Raw genomic sequence first — 21950 nt, forward strand, 5'->3', positions numbered from 1 at the left:
ATTGACTGATGCACAAAGATGTGCGTCGGCTGAGTAAGTCCTAAAACTTACGCTACTCAAATATTACACAGACGATTTATATTTTTAAAAGGCTAATGCATATTATTTCTAAGGCGAGGAAAAAAACTATAAATAAAAAAGAGCAGGAAAGGATGTGTATGCACAATTTTAACTGAGTTTTTAAATTCGGGGGAGGGTGACTGGGAGGCAGCCAAAACCAACTGATGGAGGAAAAGGGCACGGAAGATGGGAAGCAGACGTAATCCCCAAATGCTGGTTTGCTGTTTCCTGCCTAGGGAAAGTAATGCACTGCTTAGATCTATTTCTTTTGGCCACTAAGTTCTTTAAGCATGGCTTTCTATGGAGACTGCAACTAATGAGAGGCTGGTGCTGAAGCAAACACAGTGAAAGTTTTTAGTTCTGAGCAGTTGTGGTTAACTGATGAAGAGCCTGGCCTAGAGAGACACACAATTCCCTTTCTCCTTTTAAGCTTTTTCCTTTATGTAGGGGTAGGGGTAACTAACTTGTACCTCAAGTGTAGTGCATGTGCTACAGCTTTCGTTGTAACCAACAATAAGGCACTGTTAATGTGGAGGCTGCTTGATAATGGACTTGTGGGAGGAAGCCAGTTTGCTAAGGCAAAGTTTCCAGAACTGTTGTCGGGTTGGCTGCACACAGCCTCCACACACATAGTTCTCAATGGTTCTGAAGACCTGTGGGATGCTCATGTCATTTCCCTTCAGTGACAGAGAGCCCTCCTCTGTTTTCTGAGATATGCAGGCTATATCTTATTGGGACAAAAAGGGTAGTCACTTCCACTCTTTCAGTTCTCCATTTTATCTAAGACAACATACTATGGGCCCAGAAGAAAAAGCAAAACAAAACAAACTGTAATGTGTAACTTTTTGAAAATACATTTTAATTATTTCAAATACATTTGCCTAATGACAAATAGCGCAAGTTGTTTCAAGTTTTGTTCATTCCTTGTTTTATCAAAAATTTGACATTTGAGCTATGGGCTGTATGATTCTTCAGTGCAGCCCCTTGTGAGCAAAAACATCAGGATGTGCACCTGTGTTTTGAAACACATCAAGACAAGTGGTTTTCTAAGGGTAATGATATGAAACACAACTTGACAGGTCTTCCTTCACCTCTGTCCTGCACGCTGATATACTTCTTCACATACTTGATGCCCTGCCTTTGGGTGGTAATTTACTTTGTAAAATTTAAGATTTTTTTTTTTTATACAGTTTGTTCAAACTTCTAAGGTATGTACGCACCCCTGACCTACCTTTGATGTTTTAGAGGCTCTATCTTATGCTACAAAGCAAAAAAATTCTCCAAAAATTTTTTAATTTATGTGTTTATTATCATAGGAGATAGTAGCTCTGGCCATGACACAAAGTGCCACTTTATTTGAATACAGCAACAGTCCAGAAAATTTCCAATAAAGTACAAAGTTCAAGGCAACGGGAAGATACATGAAGACAAAGCAGCACGATAATACTGTGTCGTCACTGGCCCAAGCGAAACTCTCACTGACTGTTAGCGGATGTCCTCACTATTCAGTGAGTCTGCTGAGTACTTGCACGTCTTCTGAGCACTAACGTAAAAAGGGGAAATGAGTAAGAAAGTCCATGGTTAATAGTCAGCAGTGAAATCAGATTGTCCCATCAGGGAATGCTGCTTTTAAGTGTTACAAAATGATAATGTAACGTTATTTCCAAAGATTTACTAAGAATGAAGAAACCCAGAGTGAGATTGTTTTTAATCCCTTAATAAAACTGGAGCATAGGCTTGCACAAGTCAGTGGTGTTACTTACCATCTTGGCCTGGTCCTTTACATGCAGCTGTTAGTTTACAACAGAGATTCCCACCTAAAGCAGCTTCTTTTCCTGTTAAACCTTGTACAGTTTTACAACCCTCTTGGGTAGACTTTGTCAATCCATGAGTGGGACGAGGCTCAAGGGAGCTGTGTAGAGGGGATGCTTCAGTAGATGGCACTCTCCCTCTGAGTGAAGATGAGCAAATACCTCAGCCAAGGAATTTGATGCAGTGAGAGCAACTTCCTATACTCTACAGAAATTGCAATGAATGCAAACAAAGCTCTGCCTAGCTATACAATGAAGTAACCCCTGGCAGTTTTTCACAAATCTGGATCTATCAAGTCCTCACATCTGGCTTCCTCCCTGCTTAAATGACTATAGTCTGTTTCTGTTCAGCCTGAATACCTTCTGAAATCTTAATGGTGAATACATGCATACATACATAAACACACACATATATATTTTAAAATATATATTTATTTTATATATGTATGATATATATGTATATTTAAAAGAGCTCAGTGGTAATGTAAGTTACACACATCAGACTCCAGGTTTAGAACTGTTCTGCTTCCTCAACTATTTTTTTCTAATTCATTATTTTATTTTACTGTTCTGTCAATGGTAGATCCAGTTTAAGAACTTAAGACCTTTGGTTTGTTTATTGTTTTTTGTTGTTCTTTTGAAGCCACAAAATTTCATACATTCAATGTAAAGAGCAGTTGCACTGAATTAGTACAAGTGAGGAGGCCTTAATTAGAGGTATAGGGACAATAAATACCTCCTAGGCATTAGGAGAGCTATCACCTTTTAAATCTAATCTGTGACTAACCAAGCAGTAACGTACAGCCATCATCTTACAGCTTTCTAAACCGCACAGTGTTTTCCTCACCCCTGAACAGAAGGGTGAGAGAAGAGAGTGAAAGAAACGTGTATAAGACAAAGGTTGCAATAAAAAAATTGCATGGGACAAATTAGTAACATGCAAATTTAATTAGTTCATTTTTTTTAAGTTTTGGATTCTTGAGTAATTACGTTCTTTCAATTACTTTAAGTATCTCTTTTCTTATTTGACTGGCACACAAGTCAAATAAGACTCCATATGTTCTCAATCCCTGCCTCTCTCCTATACTCCCCAAAAATCCTTTTCCACTGATTAAAATCACAGTGATAACACTATTTCTAAAATCCAGAACCTGGAGCGATCATTTTCTTCCTTTAAGAGGGAAGCATTTGCTACCATAGCCCAAATAAAGCTGTTGACCCATTTTTTCCAATATTCATGTCAAACCCTGAGGGTTTTTTGGGCCTGTTAGAATGAAAAGGCCCTAGGTAACGTATGAAAGAGGAATATAAAGAGTATTTGTGCCCATCTCTCCAGGGCCAGTCAATTTTTGAGCAATCAAAAGTTATGCACTATTGCGAACTAGATAAAGGAATTTCTATTACAAGAAGTGGTTCAAGCAGTGGCATGCTGCATGAGTGAAATGGCAGATTTAGTGGTGAATAAATACATTTTTAGATTTTCTGTTCTTAATTAAAAAAAAAACAAACCTACTGTGAGTGTTGGATGCTTAACAGACTGTGCCCAAAAGCAGTATTTTCTGTCCTTTGCAGAGAAGCTACACAGCAGATAAAATGCTGGACCAGTGGAAGCTCTCTGTTGAAAGTGCCATTTAGCTACAGCATTCATCTATTATTTAGCTAGTAGATTTAAACTTCCAAATACATTTTGTACAGAATTCCAAGTAGTCTTCATACAGTAAGGTTACTACTCAAAAGTCTCTTTTGCACACAACTGAATGGAAATGGTTTGGAGAGGCTTTTTTAACACTTTACAAAGGAACTGATTTTTTTTCCTTTGAAAGAAATCAGGATGTGGGGTGTAAGGCTCTATGATTTGGAACATGTTCTTTAGACGAATAAAAGCAAAATGGTTTAACACTATTACAGTACTACTAATTTCTTCCCCTTCTATTTCTGCAGTCCTGAGCTGACATTTTGTTCAATCACATAAGAAAACATATCTAGGTCATGAAACTAATCAAAAACATTAGACTTATGGTTGTAACCTTTACCTTTACAGAAGCTATTGTGAATTTAGAGGACATTTGAAGATCCACAAACCAGCCTTCTACACTGGTGTTCAAGTAGTGGTTTCAAATCAAAGAAAAACAATTTCCTGACTGAATCGTCAAACTAGGTATTGGGACACCTGAGTTTTATGCCTTCAGGCAAATTACAGCCTAATTTTCAGGTGTGGTGCATTTCTTTAACTCCCATTTATTTCAAATGGAGTTACAAGAGCTCAGCACCTCTGAAACTTGTTTTTAAACCATTTTGGGAATACCTTCCTTACAGACACATTGGAAAGCTGTTTTAATGTTTGTAATGCATTTTGAAATGCTTAGTAAGAATACGTTGCAGAAATGCAGTCATTACTAACAAGTGTCTCATTGAAACAGTCCTGTTTTTTTCTCATCTCAGTGCAGTACAGTTCAAATTACCTTAAAAAAAAATCTCACAACAATTAAACCTTACAGTTCTGTAGACAGGACAGAGCAAGAGACAGAAGGTGCATGCAATGGGTTCCCAGGGATCTGCCACCTCACTGCTTTTAGGATGGAAGCTGAAGGGTGGAAGATCATGAGCAAAAGGTGAAGAGCAAGCAGTGGCAGGTCCTGCTTCAGACCTGACAATCACATGGGTTCCCTATACTTTAGAAGATTCCTACTGAAAGGATCCAGAAGATATGGTGAGAGAATATTAGCCTCACTTTTGATAATATTAAGAAGCCAGACAGAGATCAGAACTCAGTGGGCTTGCAGAGCTGGTCAAGGAAGTAGCCAGAAAAATCAAACTCTTGATTCTTTGTAAGGGATTGCATTGTGTAATAGAGGTCTCATACCTTTTGTTTTACCGGTGTGGGTGGGTTTATTTGTGCCGCATGGTATTTGTGTTCAGGAAAATTACATCGAGTAAGTAAGAGAAGAAATAGCAGTAGCTGGATGGACCAGAGAGAGTTGGGTGCCCCTGTTCATCAGTGTTTGGAGATGGGTGCAGAACAAAGGGTTGATTTTCAAACATGATTTGTTTAGAAACTTAAGATCTATTAAAGGACAATGAGGCTAAAACTAACCAATAAATGTATCAAATGCAATAGTTAGAATGAATCCATCAAATCCATGGATAAAGAGAAGTTAATAGAAGTGATCAACACTCAGCAGACCAGTACCTACTGGTTCCCTAATGAAGCTGATCTTGAATCAAACCAGATTTTACTGGAAATCTCAAGAATATTACAAATGTCACTTCATGCGACGTTAATTAGACCAAGGTCATCTGTAAAACTGTTCAACCAAGGGTGGGCACGTGCACCAGACTGGTGAGTTAAGCAAAAGGACAGGGCAAAAGAAGAAATGCTCTTTTTCCTTTTGCTACCTTTTTCTGCGTGAAAACTGCAGATGATTTTTGCATCCTCCCATTGCTAGCTTATCCAGCCCACTCTGCAGGATTTGCTTGACAGGAGAAAAACATAGTTCTAAATTCATTTGGCCACTGTATTTTTTTTCAGTTCTATTCTTGCTGATTTGCAAAGTCTCAGTTGACTGGGTTATAAGCTGTTTGCCCAACAGGGCCTTTGTTCTGGTCTGTGCTTCAGCAAAAACTGGAAAAACCTGTTCGTGTGCTCCTTTTTTTTTTTTTTGATCTTCCTCTCCCATTGGCAGCTGCAGCTTGTACACATGCAGACAAGGTGGTGCCTACCTTTCATGTGGAAAGCTGCCTTACAAAAACTGAGGTTGCTTTTTCCATTATCCCAGAGCTTTTCTAGCCTCATGAAGGCTTTGGTGGATGCTCCAGGAGTTAAAGTCTGTTTGTTCTTCACGAAATGTGTTTAGGTCATCATTTTATTTTTCTTCAAGCAAAGGGAGGGTGTTTGAGTGTGGCTCCCGTCCAGCCTTTTAAATAATATTTTGTAGACTAGGAGATCTGCAGAAACCAGCCTTGTTGTGCAATGTAGCTTTTTGGATGCAGAAACTTGTGTGCTTTACAGCAGCTGCACAGGGTGCAGTGTTAACATCTGCAAGACAGGGCAAACACTGAGGCAGCAAGTTAGTGCGAAAAGTGGACAAGCTGAGAAGAAACTTTGTTTTCTATCTACCTCCTTCCTTTTCCTCTTGCTTTGTGCTGCTTTTGGAACAAGAATGGGTCAACTTTGTGGACGGTGCATACAGCTGCTGCGGGACTTCATGGCCTTTGTTCAGAGGATGTCCTCCAACTTGGTGCAAGGCATCAAGGAATGCTTAACTCTGATAAGCAAATGCTCCTGCTTAAAACAAAACAGCTCGAAAGCCAGACAGCTGTACAAGCCCATCCTGCAGCCTCATGAGAGAGTGACAGCACAGGAGTTTCTGCAGCATATTGAAACAGGTAAGAGGGCTTGTTTCTTTCTAAAGGTTGTGAAAGAACAAGGAGATTCATTTTGTGGGTTGAAAACAGATTGCTGGCTGAACTGCTCTGGCATGGCATGAAGCAGCTTGGTGATGATGTAGGAAATGCCAGAGCTACAGAGCATTTTCTTTGTGTATGGGACACCAAGGGCTCAAGTGGCTTAACAGTTTTATCTAGGTAGAAATGGTCAGGCACTTTCTTGCTCTGCCACCACTGTTAATACATAACCCTTGTAAATATGTTTCATAGAAGTGAGTCCTAGAAATTGAAGTCAATTTTTTAAAGTCAGTCACTGAAGTCACAAAGCCAGTAACAGGCAGTACTAACACTGGATGCTACGTGGGTGCTGAGCTGTGAGCAGGCAAATCACAGTGTGGTCCTGGCTGAGTTGTGCACACGCATGTTGGCTGGCTGCAGAACACCTGGACTTGCACAGGGGGTGTCTGTGCTATAGATGGGGAAGGTCAAAGTCACCCTGGGACAAGCGCCATTGGGCTCCCAGGATTCCAAGCAACTGGTCTGCCTAAGTGCTTTTGTGCAAACATTTTAGACACAAGGCTTGAACACAATCATGGGATTCTGCTTCAATCAAACTAGATCCATAACTCTTCATGTATCTCCTCTGCTTTACAGGCTACCTGCCTAATTCCCCTGTATATATCTACTTGTGATGTCTTCTCTATCCTGTCCTAGGATACAACAATATCAATAGGAAAACTTTTTTATTTCACTCCTGCAGTCACAGAATATCATCTTAGATGAGTGTATTTTGTCAGTTGTCCAACCTAAAAACATTCCTTGTCTCAAGCTTAGGCAGGGGCCATCGCTTGTTTGGTTTTGCTTTGTCCCAAAGCTAATTGGGTATATTGGTTTAACTTTAACAACCTCGGGCTAAAGCTACTACACAAAATTGCATAGCCTTCTACTTTCATTTGTGTGAAGGGTGTGGAACACAAACTACTATTTCTTTACTTGCCTTTTGGGGGACATAAAACCATCTTGTGAGGGGGAGCAGGAGAGACATTTTTCCTTGATGTGACACAGTTAACGCTGTTTGAAATGATCTGTCATGGAACAACCTTTGGAATAATTGCTGTGACGCTGGTTGTTTGGAACATGTGTGAATTAGCCTCAGCTGGTATTAGCTGGTGTCATTATCCTATGAATGTGGGGGGTCCTGTGCTGCTGATACAGTTCACTAACTGTTGCACAGTGGGAATCTTCCAGGGCTGAACGTTTTCTTCCAAAGGCTAGCGTGCTCCTGACTGTATAAGAGACTGTCTTGGCAGTATCCCAGCTCAGTTGATGGATCAGGTGCAATGAAGGGGTGGTCTGGAAAAAATGGTGAGGCTGGGGCGGCCCTTTGCAGCACCCACTGGTGCTTCTTGAAAAGACTAAGTGTAGGTTTTCTTGAGAAGTCCTTTCCACTCTGAGATGGGTCTTCAAAAGGCTGGTCTGTCTTGGATCCTCAGGAACTGGGGTACAGCAGCAGAGAACTTAGAGCTTCTGTGACAGCAGTACACGCATGGCAATATGTGCTCTCAGGGAGGTCCCAATGTCCATGATAGGACATATGCAGCACCCAGGAAGAAGAACCAGGGTTAATTCTCTGAGTGGCCAAATCCTGCTGCCAAGACAGATGGAGGCAGGGAAGCCTCACAAAGAGAACCAAGACACATCCCTCTTGCTTTAGCACTCGCCTGTGTATTTTATTCCAAGGTGGAGCAAGCCCATCCTCAGTTCTGGACAAATTATAATAAGCAGGGAGCCAACACTTGGACAATTTGGGTGCAAGGAGAGACTTCATGGTTGATTATCATACTCAGCTATTAGCTAGGGCAGCAAATGCTTGATACTATAACCAGGTGAAGATTTTTAGCCCCTTCTGCTTTATCACTGCCCCAAACAAAAATGCACAGATACGTGGGAGATTCAGATAGTCAGTGTGTAAGGAACAAAATCAAACCACATGAAGAGATTTTGGGTGTTTGTTTAAAACCTTGCACACAGTGGCTAGTCCTTCCCTTTGTGTGTATTGTTAATGATTAAACAAAATTGATCTTTATATGAAGCTGTTCTGTGAAGCCCACTTACCTAATCCTGAAGGTAGGAGGCTGCTGCTCTTGACATGTCAGCAGCTTCTAATGGCTTATTAGCTGAGTTTTGCACTGAGGCATGAAAGCTTATACCCCTCACATCCCTCACGTCTCTTTATCCCATGGGAGGTAAAGTAGCTAGATCTTGTTCATAGAGATATTTCAATCTTTAATGCACTGCTTTAATCCATTGTCTGAAAATATATCTCATAATTGTGTGCTCCACCAGTCAATTTATACTATATTACCTTTTCAACGGTTTATACTATTGAGCAGTGGTTCAATCGCCCCTTTTTTTTTTTCCTCTCTGCTGCTCCATTCCACACATTATAAGTACATTATACAGTGACTTACAGAAGTCATGCATGACTGCTATTGCTTGTTGGCTCTTGCTGAACATCTGGTTTATTCATAGGGGAACTATCATACTTGAGAACAGGTAGACTCATGCTAGAAATTTGAGCCTGAGGCAAGCCCATTTGCAATCCATGTTGCTGTTCCCTGAAATCCTGTATTGTAATACCCAGGACAGGAAACACAGCGAACCTAAAATGTAGTAAATTAAAAATATATACTCTTTCTATAACTCCTAATAAGAATACCACGTTCAGTAGATATATTTTAACAAAGATCTTCTATGATTCAGGAAAAAAAAAGATTTTTATGGAGAACAAGAACACCTGCATTTATATTGGATAGCATAAAAGTGTCTAAAGGTTATAATTTATCTTGCTTCCAATCACTAGCTTTGTGAGCTTCACAAGAGGCATTGCCAAGGACAGGTTATTCCAGATTCGTTTATTGCTTCTGCTCATGGAAATATGAATAAGGATAGATGGGCTCTATGGGTTTGTGGCAGTACAAAAATCCTTATGTGTTTGGTTGGCTGTAAATTTTAATTTCTTTTTGTAAACTAATGCTTTTCAGGTAGAATTGAGTCTGTGCTGTCATTGTACATCTTCAGGTTTTGAAATGTCACCACTTGGAAAGGACCCTCTGGAAGCCTTGAGGACCTTAGCCTTTTCAGAAAACCCAGGTTTACAGCAGTCTGCTGCCCTCTATTACTTGCATATGAGTCAGCACAGTAAGTTATCTCAATGCATTAGAAAATTTTCACATAATTATAAATAAAAAGTTTTTTTCCAACTATGAAACTCCCTTTCATTCATTAATCAAAGTTGGGTTTTTTTTTTTTCTTTCATGCCATGTTGTTTGCTAAGAAAAATGGAAATGCTGTCATTGCCATGTGGGCAGAGTTATTCTGGGTTTTGCTATGAGGAGATATCTGTCATGAGACTGTCATTTATGTAATTGTAATACTTCTGGAAAAACTCAGCAGAACTCAAAGTAGTTAGAGTCAATGTATACTGAATCTCCTGAGAGCAACACAGTCAAAACTATGGTGGCAGGAAATGGACATAGTGATGGTTTCAGGTTTTATATTATGTAATTTTTGGAAGAGGAAAAAGCCCTAGAGGCCAGATTGTAGTGGCAACTTATGCAGGAAGCATTCTTCTTTGCCCCAGCTATTCTGTGGGAGCACAAGGCTCTTGGGGTAATTTGTAAATGGTTAGAAGTCAGCCTAGATATGCCAAATAAGATTCCAGCAAGAGTGTGGGTCCTACAAAAAGGTAGAAATACCAGCAAGAAGCAGGCTGTGATTTATTTATTTCTTTTAAATTTACTTCAAGGAGAATATTCTGCCACTTGGCTTGATAGCTTTATCCCATGTATTTTTTCTCGCTAAAAAGGGCAGACAGCCACAACTTGAGGACCTGCTATGAGGTGGAATGACTTGTTTGGTAGCAAGGCATATTGCGTACCTTCCCATGATGTTTTTGAAGTACTTGATTATTCAAAACCTTTTCAGGCAACTTGCCCTGTTTTGCTAGTACCAGTGGAATTTAAATGAAGGGGAATACCACTCAGCCTATGTATGATAGCACTTGAGGCCCAAGACCAACAAGAGAAAAATGTGAGCAACTGCCATGAATAATGAGACTCCTGAATGTTTCGTCTCATTCCTGCAGTAAATGTGCCCCTACCTGTGGAGCATCTGGAACCCTTCTATGCCTTACTGCGATCTGCTGACCTGGAGGTGCAACAGATGTCTTCCTTGTCCCTTGTCAACTTCTTGCTGGAAGGAAATAGTGAGTAATTAACAACACATCTCTCTTCGGTCGAAAAAGTATCTCTTCAGCCAGACAGTACAGAAGGAGGGCACATCTACATAGCCAGGGCTACACAAATCCAAATTCCATTTTTTGTGTTCCAGATAGGACAGGGTCTGTCTCTGTCGGCAAGCCACATAGATTCTGATGTCACCAGGGTCTATCAGATCCCTCCAACTACATTATATCATGTGGTAAGAGATCTGCAGGAACAGCTGTACCATTCTCATTCTTGGATTGAGAGCCTGCCACTTACCGTTTCAGGCAACAGATAACAGCTCTCAGAAACAAACTCTGCCTATGAGACACTGCTCATTTTCCTGTTATTTATTAACTGGACCTTGGTCTTAAATTTCTTGCAGATTGAAAAAAAAAAAAAAGATGTTTAAAAGAATTCACTTTCTTCTATAGCTAATAGGGCAAATTTAATTGAGATAGGGAGCTGCAGGTGACAGTTTATGTAGATAGACATGAACACCCCAAACCTCCACAATGGAGTACTTGTTGCATCTGCTACTGCACTCCCTGGCACCTGGGCCACAACAGGTATTCTGTCACGCTATCCCATAACAGCAGAAGACGGGATCAGTCTTCAGTGAAGCTATCCATTTTATTTTCTTTTTTTAAGGATCTTGCTGCAAATACTATCTTGTAACTATTTATAAGTAAAAAATAATCTTTAAAAGGTAGACTTCAGAATAAAAAGGTGGGGGGCTGAGTAAATTGTGAACCCGTTGGAAAGTTGCAGTTGCAGTTTCCAAAATGAACCTCATGTTTAAAAACAGAATTGCTAGCAGAAATATTTGGGAGCTTCTGAACTAGAACCTCTGAACATCTCTTACACTCTATCATGAATCTGAAGAGGAATCAAGCAAACCAAGCACTCACTCATCAAGTGAGTGCCTTTCAGGCTGTTTACATCTTGGGTCTATTTTGCATAATCATAATACAGACCCCAAAGCAGTCAAAGGACAATATATTCTTTTCACAAAGGCATTAACTGTTTATTTTTCTGTTTGTCCTTTTTTTTTTTTTTGTATTTATGAATAGTTGACAAGGAATTAGTTGTCCAAATGGGTTTACTTGAGCCAATTCTGGATCTGCTCGAGTCGGAGGATCCCACTGTCCAGTGTAATTCTTGTGCCTGCACCATGATTTTGGCTGTTTCAGGTGAGTGCGTTGTTCTTTCCCATTATCCTCTGCAGTGAATTCATTCAACTCTTACCTTATATTTCAAGGTGAAACAACCTATTTGCACTTAGTTTAAGAGTCATAAGATGCAGCAACAAGTTTTGGTATTCCCACATCATAAATTCAACCTCTTGAGATTCCAGTTAAAATCTTTTTCTCAGTGTTTCTGACCTTCATTCTCTTGTGATTACAAACCTTCTTCTGATTTCCAACCTAAATATATTCATGACCAGCTTATCTTAGTTAGTGTCTACATTGGCTTTTGCTTCAGTAGTTCTGCCTCTCTGATGTCTATGCTGATGAGGCTCCTTCATTTTACTAGACTGAAAAAGCCAAGCTCATTTAAGACTCCTCTTGTAAGTGAGGCTCTCCATTAATCTTCATAGCCCTTCTGGGTGTAAATGATATGTTCCAGACATGGAACATAGCAATTGCATCTGCTGTTTTGTGATACCACAGACCTCAGACATTGTTACGGTCCCAAGATGTACATAAATGCTGCAAGAATTCCATTTTGAATTAATCTCTTCTGAAAGAGACGTCACCAGAAATGTGCAGTATTTCAGCCGGAGTCTCACCTGTGTCTTTTATTGTGGCATCCAGGGAAATATGTTTTGTGGTACATCTCATGATAACACTTGGGTTTTTTGTGATTGTATCATGGTGATGTTGTCATCCTGCAGCTTTAATCACTTAGTCTTTCTCCTCTGCTGCTATTTCCAGCAGACACCAATTAATTAAGGGTCTGCAACAAATGTTTCCAAGTGCATGGCCCTGCATTTTGTAGTATAAGGTTTCCTTCTGTTTCTGTTGCTTCAGTCTTCTAAACTGTCCGTTATTTGTAAAATATTCCAGTCCTCCACCACATTGACAGTGCTGCACTTGCACCTTTGTATTAACTTTCTGGTTCAAAACCAACTACAGACCAGTCCATGTGGAATTCCACTTGTAGCCTCCTTCCAGGTGGTCATTCCCATTCAGCAAAACTTGCTGCTAGCTTACTTTAAGTCAGTTCCTTATCCAACTGTACTACTTGCATTTGTCACCAACTTCTGTTGCTTAACTATGCATATTTCATATCATGATATAGATATTTTCCCGGCATCCAGACATAACCTTTCTTTTGGTAACTGTGGTTGAGCTTATCAGGTTAGTCAGGCTTATTCTGCCTTTTGCAAACTGTGTAATTCTACTGTATAAATTGTGTAAAGGCCTGTATAAAAGCCATGAGTAACATTTATTTCCTCTCCTGTAGTGTTTATTCCATCAGCTTCCCTCTCTAGCGTGGGAAGTTGCAATCAGATCTCCCAGAAGGCTGACAGAAGCATGGTGAAAGTGTTACTTTCTCATTTAAGTATTTATGTTGCAGAGGGAGAGTGGATAAGCAGGATCCAACTACATGAAAGTGCATTTTATCCCATCTTTTTTTTTTTTTTTTTATTTGCAGGTTTTTAAACACTTTTCCCCTTGAAACTTATTTTTAAGTGTTGCATATTATTATGGTCAAGTTAAGAACTCTGTATACTGCATTACTTTGTGTGGAATGCAAATTGCCCCATTTAAATGTCTAAATCAGGCAAGGCATTGCTAGAATTTTAGGTACCTGGCACTAGAAGGACTTACTTTATGTATGCTCAGTGAAGTTATGCCCCTGAAGATCTACAGAGATATCTCCCTTCACCTGTTTTAAGCAGCCCACAGAGAAAGCGACTTGTCTGGGGACCTAAGGATGTTCCTTGGTCCTGAAGGCACTCTGGCCCTTCTAGATGGCTCTGTCTTTAACCCAGAGTATAGGGAACCCTCAGCCACTCCAGATCCAATCCACCTTCATTCTCTGTTGAGGGTGGTCACCTAATACCTTTGCACACTCCCTTAAATGACAGTCTACTTCTGAGCACAAGTAGTTCAAATTAAGCACTCAAGGAGCTTTCAAACTACATAGGAAGGCATCTGCTGAACACGGAGGTAGGCAGTGCTGCAAGTGCATAGGCTGGGCTGCTGCCTGGGATTTGATCAGTGTTGAGGATCTCTGTCCCAGTTTAACTAGGATTTGGATGGTCTGGATCCATTTATTTCTTTTTCAGACTATATTTAGCTATTACAGCAATGAAACTAAAGCAAGAGGCAATTCTCTTGAGTTTATTTTGATTTTAACTCACAGACTCTGATGATATCTTAAAGGATCTGCTTGAGAAAAGAATTCTGTTCAGTCATGTCCTTCAAGTAAGCCATTCATGCTTCAGAGTGGTTTAAAAAAAGATAAATATGGAAGCACAACCAAATTAGGAAGATCCTTAGATAGCTTTAAGGTGACTAAAATTCTAAATCCAAGAATGGTAATGTGTCTTAATTCTGCTGCAGTGAGCATGACAGACTGTGTACAGAGTGAAGCTGTTTAGCAATGTGACTGCAAGTTATATGTGAACTGGGTTGCCTGGTACTTACCTGCTGCAATAGGTAGCCAAAAATAAAAACAGCAAACAAACCCATTCAGATGAAAATGAGTTGAAGGTCAGTTTGTTCCAACACCAGCATTTGTCCACCTAGCAAAAGGACACATGCACATTTGCAGTAATGTGCAGCTTCTCAATCTGTGGGTGAAAGTAATCAGTTTTGGGATAAGAACTCTTCTCAGAGTACATAAGAACAGAACTAAACATTCACAGCAAGGGTTTAGGGAGGCCTGAACATCTGCATTAAGCTAAACAAGGAGGATACACTGACTATAGAGCACATTCAGAGTTGTACTGACAGGAGAATTTTCAAGCACACAATAGCAGAGAATGGAAGGAAAGAATTTATAAATGCAGGTTTCAAGGTGAGTTATTCAAACCCAGCTTGAGTAGATGTTATTGATTTCCCCACCTTAGAGTAGCATCTAAACCACCAGTAGCATCTAACCACCAGCATATGTGGTTCCCTTCTAAAAGCACTCTTAAGGTTGCATCAGTGGAGGGACTGCATTACTTAGATAAACAGGTGGTCCAGGAGAGAAACATAGTCTAGCCTGCCACATCTCTTATGGAGATGATAGTACAGTTACACATCTTGGGGAGATAGATATCTCCATTCATTCTGTCATAAGTTGACAAAACAGATAGTGTTCAGCCACACTATCTACCCAAACTAGAATGAGAATGGAGAAGAGAATAAGGGAAAATGACATATGTAAAAATAAATCCAGCAAACTCACAATAATGGGCACTAACAAAGACTGCAGAGAACTTGTCAGCTAGTGAATGACCCAAGGGAAAAGAAAGAAAAAAAATATTTTTTTTTATTTTGGTCACAGAGGTTTCCATCATGTGGGTACCTGTTGTGGTCTCTCCACTCGCCCATGATGAATGCGGGTGCTCCAGTCCTTCCCAGGCCGGAGTGGGGTGCCAGCATTTCCACGTGCCACCTCCCTCCAAAGCAGGCTGTAAAACCTCATCCTGCCACTGTAGGCTTCCAGTGTTGACCACCACCTCTGAGCCCTCAGGCAGAAAAATTGTTTGAGCTGTCATGGATGTGAAGCCTTTCCAAATCATGCCAGTTATGTTTCTTTAAGGAAGAAAAACCTTTGAAGCACCCAATGGGTCATTTTCTGTCACAGCCAGTGCTTCATTCCAAAGATCTTCAGACAGGAAACACACGCCTGAGAAGCTCTCTCTCGAGAGGATATAGGATTCCCCTTCCCTGCCCTAGAAGGGAAAGTGGAAGAAAGAATTTGCCCAAGTTTTGTCCAAATGTTTGTAATCCCTTTGCCCAAATGTGAGGTTCTCTTCCACATTCAGAAACATTCATGGAGTGTATTGTGTGGAAGAATGAAGGAAGCAGCAATATCTGAATTCTCAATCTTTTTACCTCTCTTTTTTACTAAACTAATCAGAGTTTACATCACACCAGAATGGTTTCCATCAGTTGGAGCCACACAAAAGAATTTCTGCTTCCGCTGAGGGAAACAAAAGAACAATATGCAGGCAAACTAGATTGGAGAAAGGCTTGTCTACAGAATTGTCCAGAATATTTAACCAGAATAATATCTTCCCACATGGAAAAGCTATTTTTAAATACATGACTCTTCCCTGAACAATTATTTTGCTCAAAAATTAAAGTATTTTTTTCCAAAATAAAAGGTATTTCCTTGAGTATAAAATATTCATATTAAGGCAGAAAAGGACTTGTTCTGGAATACTAAACTGATACTGGCTGAACTATACTTGAATAAATATCCTGGATTATCTGTGTATGTCAGTTCCCCACTATAGATAAGCTCCAGCTATAGAAATAATGGCTTTGTTCTCTTAACTCTCTAAGTTAGTTGGCACCTGAATAGTTGATCTCCTCCAAATACCTTCATATTTCTTGCTTTCTTCTGCTTCATATTTTTCTCTGCAAACTTCCAGAGACAGGCCATTGTTTAAACTGTCTAGAAATGCACATAAATGAAGCAATACTCAGCTAAAACTCCTGTGGCCTTCAGTGGTAGTTTGGCTCATATAAACAGTGGAAGATGTAGACTATGGACTTTGCTTTTTCCTTTTATAAAATAATCTGCAGAATACTATGATATTAAAAGAATTGTTCATTGGTCTAATTCCCATTTAAATTTCATCAACTTCAAAGAACACCACTGCCAACACCTTATTTTTTCAAAATTATGCCACTAGAATACTTATAAGATACAAATACAGATAACGTATAGATATAAATAAGACAGTAAAAGGGAGAGGGCCATAGCTGTCTCAGTGTGGCAGCAGGTTATTTGTTGCAAATGTTTTGATGGCCTCATGGTAGAGGGGTGGGGAAGAGCATAATGGAAGGATTCTCTTCTGTACAGCGCAGCTGAGATTACCTTCAGTAAGTCCAAACCAAAAAGAGTAGAACTAAAAACAGATATTTTTTTTCTAAATTGTATTATATTTCATAGCATAGTATAACTTTAGCATATGTAGTATACTTACATACACAGTCTATAAATATGTTGTATAGTATTTTATAGTATATAGTTAATTTTATAGAATTATTTAAGTATTATAGTTTTTTTTCCCTAGTTTTTCATCCAAGAGTCTCAAGGGACTCTGCAGATCTTTCTTGAATTCTCCTTGTACTCCAGGATGTTGAATACAACTGTACAACTTAATACACTGCCATGCAGGAAGCATAACCACTTCAGAGAAGAAGCATCTTTTCAAATTCCAGTGGTTAAGTCAAATCCTGTCTTTAGAAACCTTCTGTGTTGTTTGTAGCTGTCAAAGGAGTGACGCAGGCACATTCAAAGAGAGAAATCGGCCCTGAATATACCCTGCTAAATTAATTCAGTCTTACCTGCAATTAATTATGTAGTTTTTGGTTGGCACACTGTGAATAGTTTGATCAGACATACCAGGGGTACAAGGCAAGTATGACACCTTGCTAACCTGTTTAAGGGGACTTACAGTCTTTTTATTTTAATCATCCCAGTCACAAAACAAAAGCATTGAACCAGCTGTGATCTGTGGCTAATCCAGAAGTCATGAGTTAGTTCTTTCCCATTGAGCTCTTGGAATTGTTAAGTTTCCTTTGAGCATGCAGAGAAATTTTGATATATATATCAAAGAATCAGAGAAGCGAACGCCAAAGAAGTCTAGTCCTGCTAGTTGTCCTGCTCGTGGCTCACAGTAAGATGGCAATGTCTTCTTTCTTTCTTTTTCTGATTCTTTTCTCCAGAGTCCAACCGAGAGGCGATTGGCGCTGCTCGAGGAGTTACACCCCTACTGTCTCTTGCCAATTCCTACGATCCTAGAGTCCAACAAAATGCAGTTGGTGCTATTCTCAACCTCACACAATCAGGTACTTTCTGACTAATGGTTTATCTAAAATTGCTGAAATAAAATTTCTCACTGATAGAAAAATAATACAAAAGGGTTAAGGCAAGAATAAAAGCATATCTGAGCAACAAATTATTTTCTTTGCATATGGCATTCAAGTCGATAACATAGGCTGATGATTTAAGTTTGGCCTCTCTTTAGTTAATACAGACCCTTTTTTGCCTAGTACTGAAATAGAAAGTCTTGATTTTCAACCCCAAGTGGCTAATGTACAAGCACTTAAATCATCAATCAAAGAAATAGAAAAAAAATAATCATTTGCTGAAGAAATCACTTGGTCTAAAAAGTTAGCAGCACATTTGGTGGTACTTTGAAGCAATCTCAGAAGCTTATCCAACAAGGTCAAGCTCTAGGAACATTTGACTTGTATCCCTAACTTGATACTGAAAGACACAAAATATAACTATTATGGGCCAGACATTAAAGGCTCCTGGGATATCTGCCAACAGCTTTAGCAAAAGCAGTATTTGGTCCTCTGTAATAATATCTGCACTCCCATACATTAACTCTGAAACAAACTAGCATTAAATCTCATCTAACTGGATGATACCTTTATCCCACACAGCTAAATTACACAGTCACGAGTAACATCTCTTATCTCTACATGGTGGAAGGGAATGGTTGGCAGGAACTTCTACAGTTGGCTATTACACTTATGTTATTATTCAAAATTTTTAAGAGAACTTGTTTTTTAAACACAGAAATCATGGTGAATATTACACCTGAGGTTTTTCAGCTTCTCCAGCAATTCAGATTCTCAGAACAGTCTTTAGCATAAAACCAGCAAAGGCTTAGTCAATCAAACAGCTAGTCATTTTGCTAAAATGTCTGCATACTGCTATATTGCACAAGGTCTAAATTATATTCTCTCCAGTCACACTGATTGGCATATATTTGCACAACATCACCACTCTCTAGAATCCAATGATTGTGCATATCCCTTTTGAATGGTGCCTCCAAATGAGAGGGAGGGAAGGGGAAAGACACACCAACAGCTTTTTTTTTTTTTTTTTTTCCAAATGGCAGAGAAAATCCAACATGTCCTATGCAAGGAAGGAGCCCTACCAGTTCTTACCTTGCTGCTGGAATCTCCTGACTCAGAAGTGCAGGTATGGCTCAAACAGGTCAGATTTTTCAAACAGTCACAGTGTGACTGTAAGGAGAGCATGAACCACAGTGTGTGGAAATGAAAAGGTGGAGAGGAGGGAAAGTCTCTCTAGAGAAGTGGGGAAACATGTGAGAACATCTCGGTGAAACCCAGCTCAGTCAAATAATGTATATTCAAAACACTCAATTTGTCTAGCTCCACGGGAGGAAGTTTATGACACAGAAGTGCATCTGCCAGCACACGCTAACGCATGCACACAGTTGTTACGCGGTTACCTTCTGTGTCTTTCAGAGCATCAGACAAGTTGCAGATAGGCCTCTTCCTCTGTTGGTTTTTTTTTGCATCCTAACTTTAATCTTCCACTCTAAGCAATCTTACTAAGTGTTCTGAGAAGGCATAACTTGCAAATATTTTTTTCTTCTTATTGTAAATGTCTGGGAAATCTTCCTATTTTATGCCTACCACAGACACTTCTTTGTGATTCTGCACACTTAACAGAGAGCTGGTCTTGGTTCAAAAGTATGCTGATGAAAAACCATGAATCAGCATTGTAAACCTTAAAATCCGCTAGTTCATTCATTCAGTCCTCTGAGTAGTACAAGATTGTTTCCTCCATCAGTTTTTTTTATCTCTGTTCAGATTTCTTTTAAATGTCTGAAGGGATGGAGCCTCTGGAATTGCTTTTTGCAAACTGTTTCAGCATTATCATCTTTCTCTGAGATTCATCTCAAAATTTCCTTCTCTGCAGTTCAACCTGTTTCTTCTAATTATACCTCCCTAGTAATACATACTCTTACATGTATGATCCTCTGTAGCGTTTATGTTTAAATCCTTTGAAAATGATCTCTTGGCATGCTAGGGCAATGACTACATCCAGCTTGAGTAACTCAATGTAAACATGTAATACAGTAGATGCAGATGACCTAACTTAGGTGCCAGCAGCAGTATCGTTGCAGCAGCACAGCACATTCCCAAATACCCAGGGTCCTAATGGGTTTGTACAACATGCAGTGCCACAGCATGATTGCCGTTGTAGCTATAGCAGATTGCATCGCTTTTCCTGGAGGAAGCCCACTTAGGCTGTTATCACGTCAACCCAATAAAACACCCTTAAGATGAAAAAGGACTTTATTTTCATCAGCTCTAAATCTGAGCATATATCCGATTTATTTTTATTCTCTTCAACATGTCACCACTGTGGCCTCCTCTGTCTACTTTTTTCTCGGTTCTCTGCAGTATTACAGCTGTGCTACCTTAAGCAACGTGGCAGCCAACGTTCAGCACCACGAAGCCATGCTGAGACCGGGCAACAGATTCCTGCTGCGGACACTCATATCTCTCCTATCCTCTTCTGTGGACAAGGTGAAGTTGTAACTTTCTCTTTGTGTAAAAACTTAGCATCAGAGTAGAGCTATAAACTTAGGCTTCCAGTTTCAGTCTTGCACAATTACGCCCATCTACTGTACAGGGGCCTATGCAGCATCTTTCCCATGAGAAAAGACGCATATATTAGAAGATACGTAGGTTCTACAAGGTTAATGTATGGAGAGAGAGAGAAGGGAAATCATTAAAGTTGTTCCACAGCCCTGGACGCTTCCTTTAGACTAGGATGGCCTGTATTCTTTAAACTTAAAACTATATGTGTGAAGTGCTCTGTCCAGGCTCTCAACTACCTTTGATCATTGTGTCTGGGACAGAAGGTAGCTGGAGCATCTATTATGCTACTTTTTTTTTTCTTTTTGGTATCCGTATCTTTGACTGTATGGCGTCAGAGAATAACATCTTGAAAATTTTGCTTTGTTGGGAGCCACACCAAAGAAACTTCAATAAGCCACAGTTCAGGATTTAAAGGGTGAACCTTAAATTCTGTGTAGGAGGGAGGCAAAAAAAAGGCAAAGCAAATGAGACAAATTTCACTCCTTTTTCCTATAACTTATCTGACATTCTAAAATAAACCAACATCTGAACTCATTGGCTCTTCCTCATCAACAACAGGATGACTGATACTAGAGGAGGATGAAAAAAAACTCATCAAAAGTTTGGGAAAAAAAAAAATTTTCCCAAAATTTATTCTCTGAAGATAATGTAATAGCTTGTTAGTGTTGTCACATTTATTTTGCATACAATAGGCAAGAACATGCATTACTGAAACCGCTCTTTTTTCCCCTCTCTCTTTCTATTTTTTTTTTCCCTCTTTGGCACAAGCAGGTTTCAAGCCAGGCATGTGTTTGCCTAAGAAATTTGGCTACCAGTGGTAAGCAAAATCTTGGAGATAAACAAACCACACTATTTCTTTTTCTTTCTCTCTCTGCCTTTCAGATTGAGTAGAGTGGGCTGGGAATCTTTCATATTAAAAGCACAGAGATACCCTCTCTTCTACATTTTAATTGAATGTTAAGGGAAGAGGGAGGTGCAGTGCATACACTAACTAAATCTGTCTCGGAGCTCCCAGGTAGCAAGGGGAAGTATCTGGACAAAGTGAGAGAGACAGCAGGGGTCTTCTTATGCACAGAGCCTTTGCAACTTACTAAGCTTTTCTCCCTTCTCTGTTTCCTAAGCGTTAAACCCGATTAGGACAGAATGTCTCCTGAAATTGCTGCTTGAGTGGGGACCTGCCTTCTCCCAAGGCATGAATCTGTCTATCATTAAATATCATTTTCTCCCAAGCATTTGTCATCCTCTTAAAAAAATCCTGTGCTATTAAATGCCCAAGATCCGTTTCTATGGCACACTTGGGAGATGAAAGCAGAGGACTGGCACGCTCAATGCTAGAGCCCTAGGGTCCAGGGTAGAGTTGTTCATCTAGAAAATGTAAAGGTGCTTAATTTTCAAGTACTCACAATTATAGTGGAGCTGGGAGTGAAGGAACTGCTGCGCTGCTCCTTGGCGTGGTTGAAAACCCCTGGTCTGCTTGGCCTTTTAGGACTGCCGCTCCATCTGCTGGCTGCTTTGGCATTGCCTTTTAGTGCCCAAAAGCACTCGCTGGGGTTGCAGGGACAAGTGAGATGTAAGGATTCAGCCAGGATGGCTGATCTCTCCCCTGGCTAACCATAACTGTGAGATAGGTGGTGCTTGGAGAGGTCTTTCTGTCTGTGCAGCAGAATCTGCCACCTTCTTACCGGGCCTTATGCCAATGAAGGACTCTGGAAATTCCCCTCATTTCTTCTTGCTGAGGTTCAGACACAAACTGAAGGGTGCCCAAACCTCTCAAGCCTGTATTAATCCTTTGGCAAAAGGAGCCGGAACAAATGAGG

At 39.9% G+C, this 21950-nt stretch overlaps 1 protein-coding gene across 2 annotated transcripts in view; it reads left to right on the plus strand.

The window, feature by feature from the left end:
• The first annotated feature begins 5589 nt into the window (after positions 1–5589).
• LOC128140533 (uncharacterized) overlaps positions 5590–21950 on the plus strand; it is a 30701-nt gene continuing 14340 nt past the window's right edge. Inside the window, exons 1-8 of one of the 2 annotated variants that reach the window (XM_052784468.1) lie at positions 5590–6257; positions 9339–9458; positions 10405–10524; positions 11596–11715; positions 17428–17550; positions 18615–18697; positions 19933–20058; positions 20905–20950. In XM_052784468.1, the coding sequence (XP_052640428.1) occupies positions 6032–6257; positions 9339–9458; positions 10405–10524; positions 11596–11715; positions 17428–17550; positions 18615–18697; positions 19933–20058; positions 20905–20950 (964 nt within the window). In that variant the 5' untranslated portion in view covers positions 5590–6031. The remainder of the gene's footprint in view (positions 6258–9338; positions 9459–10404; positions 10525–11595; positions 11716–17427; positions 17551–18614; positions 18698–19932; positions 20059–20904; positions 20951–21950) is intronic. The other variant, XM_052784469.1, reaches the window with a different exon arrangement.

Source organism: Harpia harpyja, chromosome 4 (genome assembly GCF_026419915.1).
Source record: "Harpia harpyja isolate bHarHar1 chromosome 4, bHarHar1 primary haplotype, whole genome shotgun sequence".
Lineage (NCBI taxonomy): Eukaryota > Metazoa > Chordata > Aves > Accipitriformes > Accipitridae > Harpia > Harpia harpyja.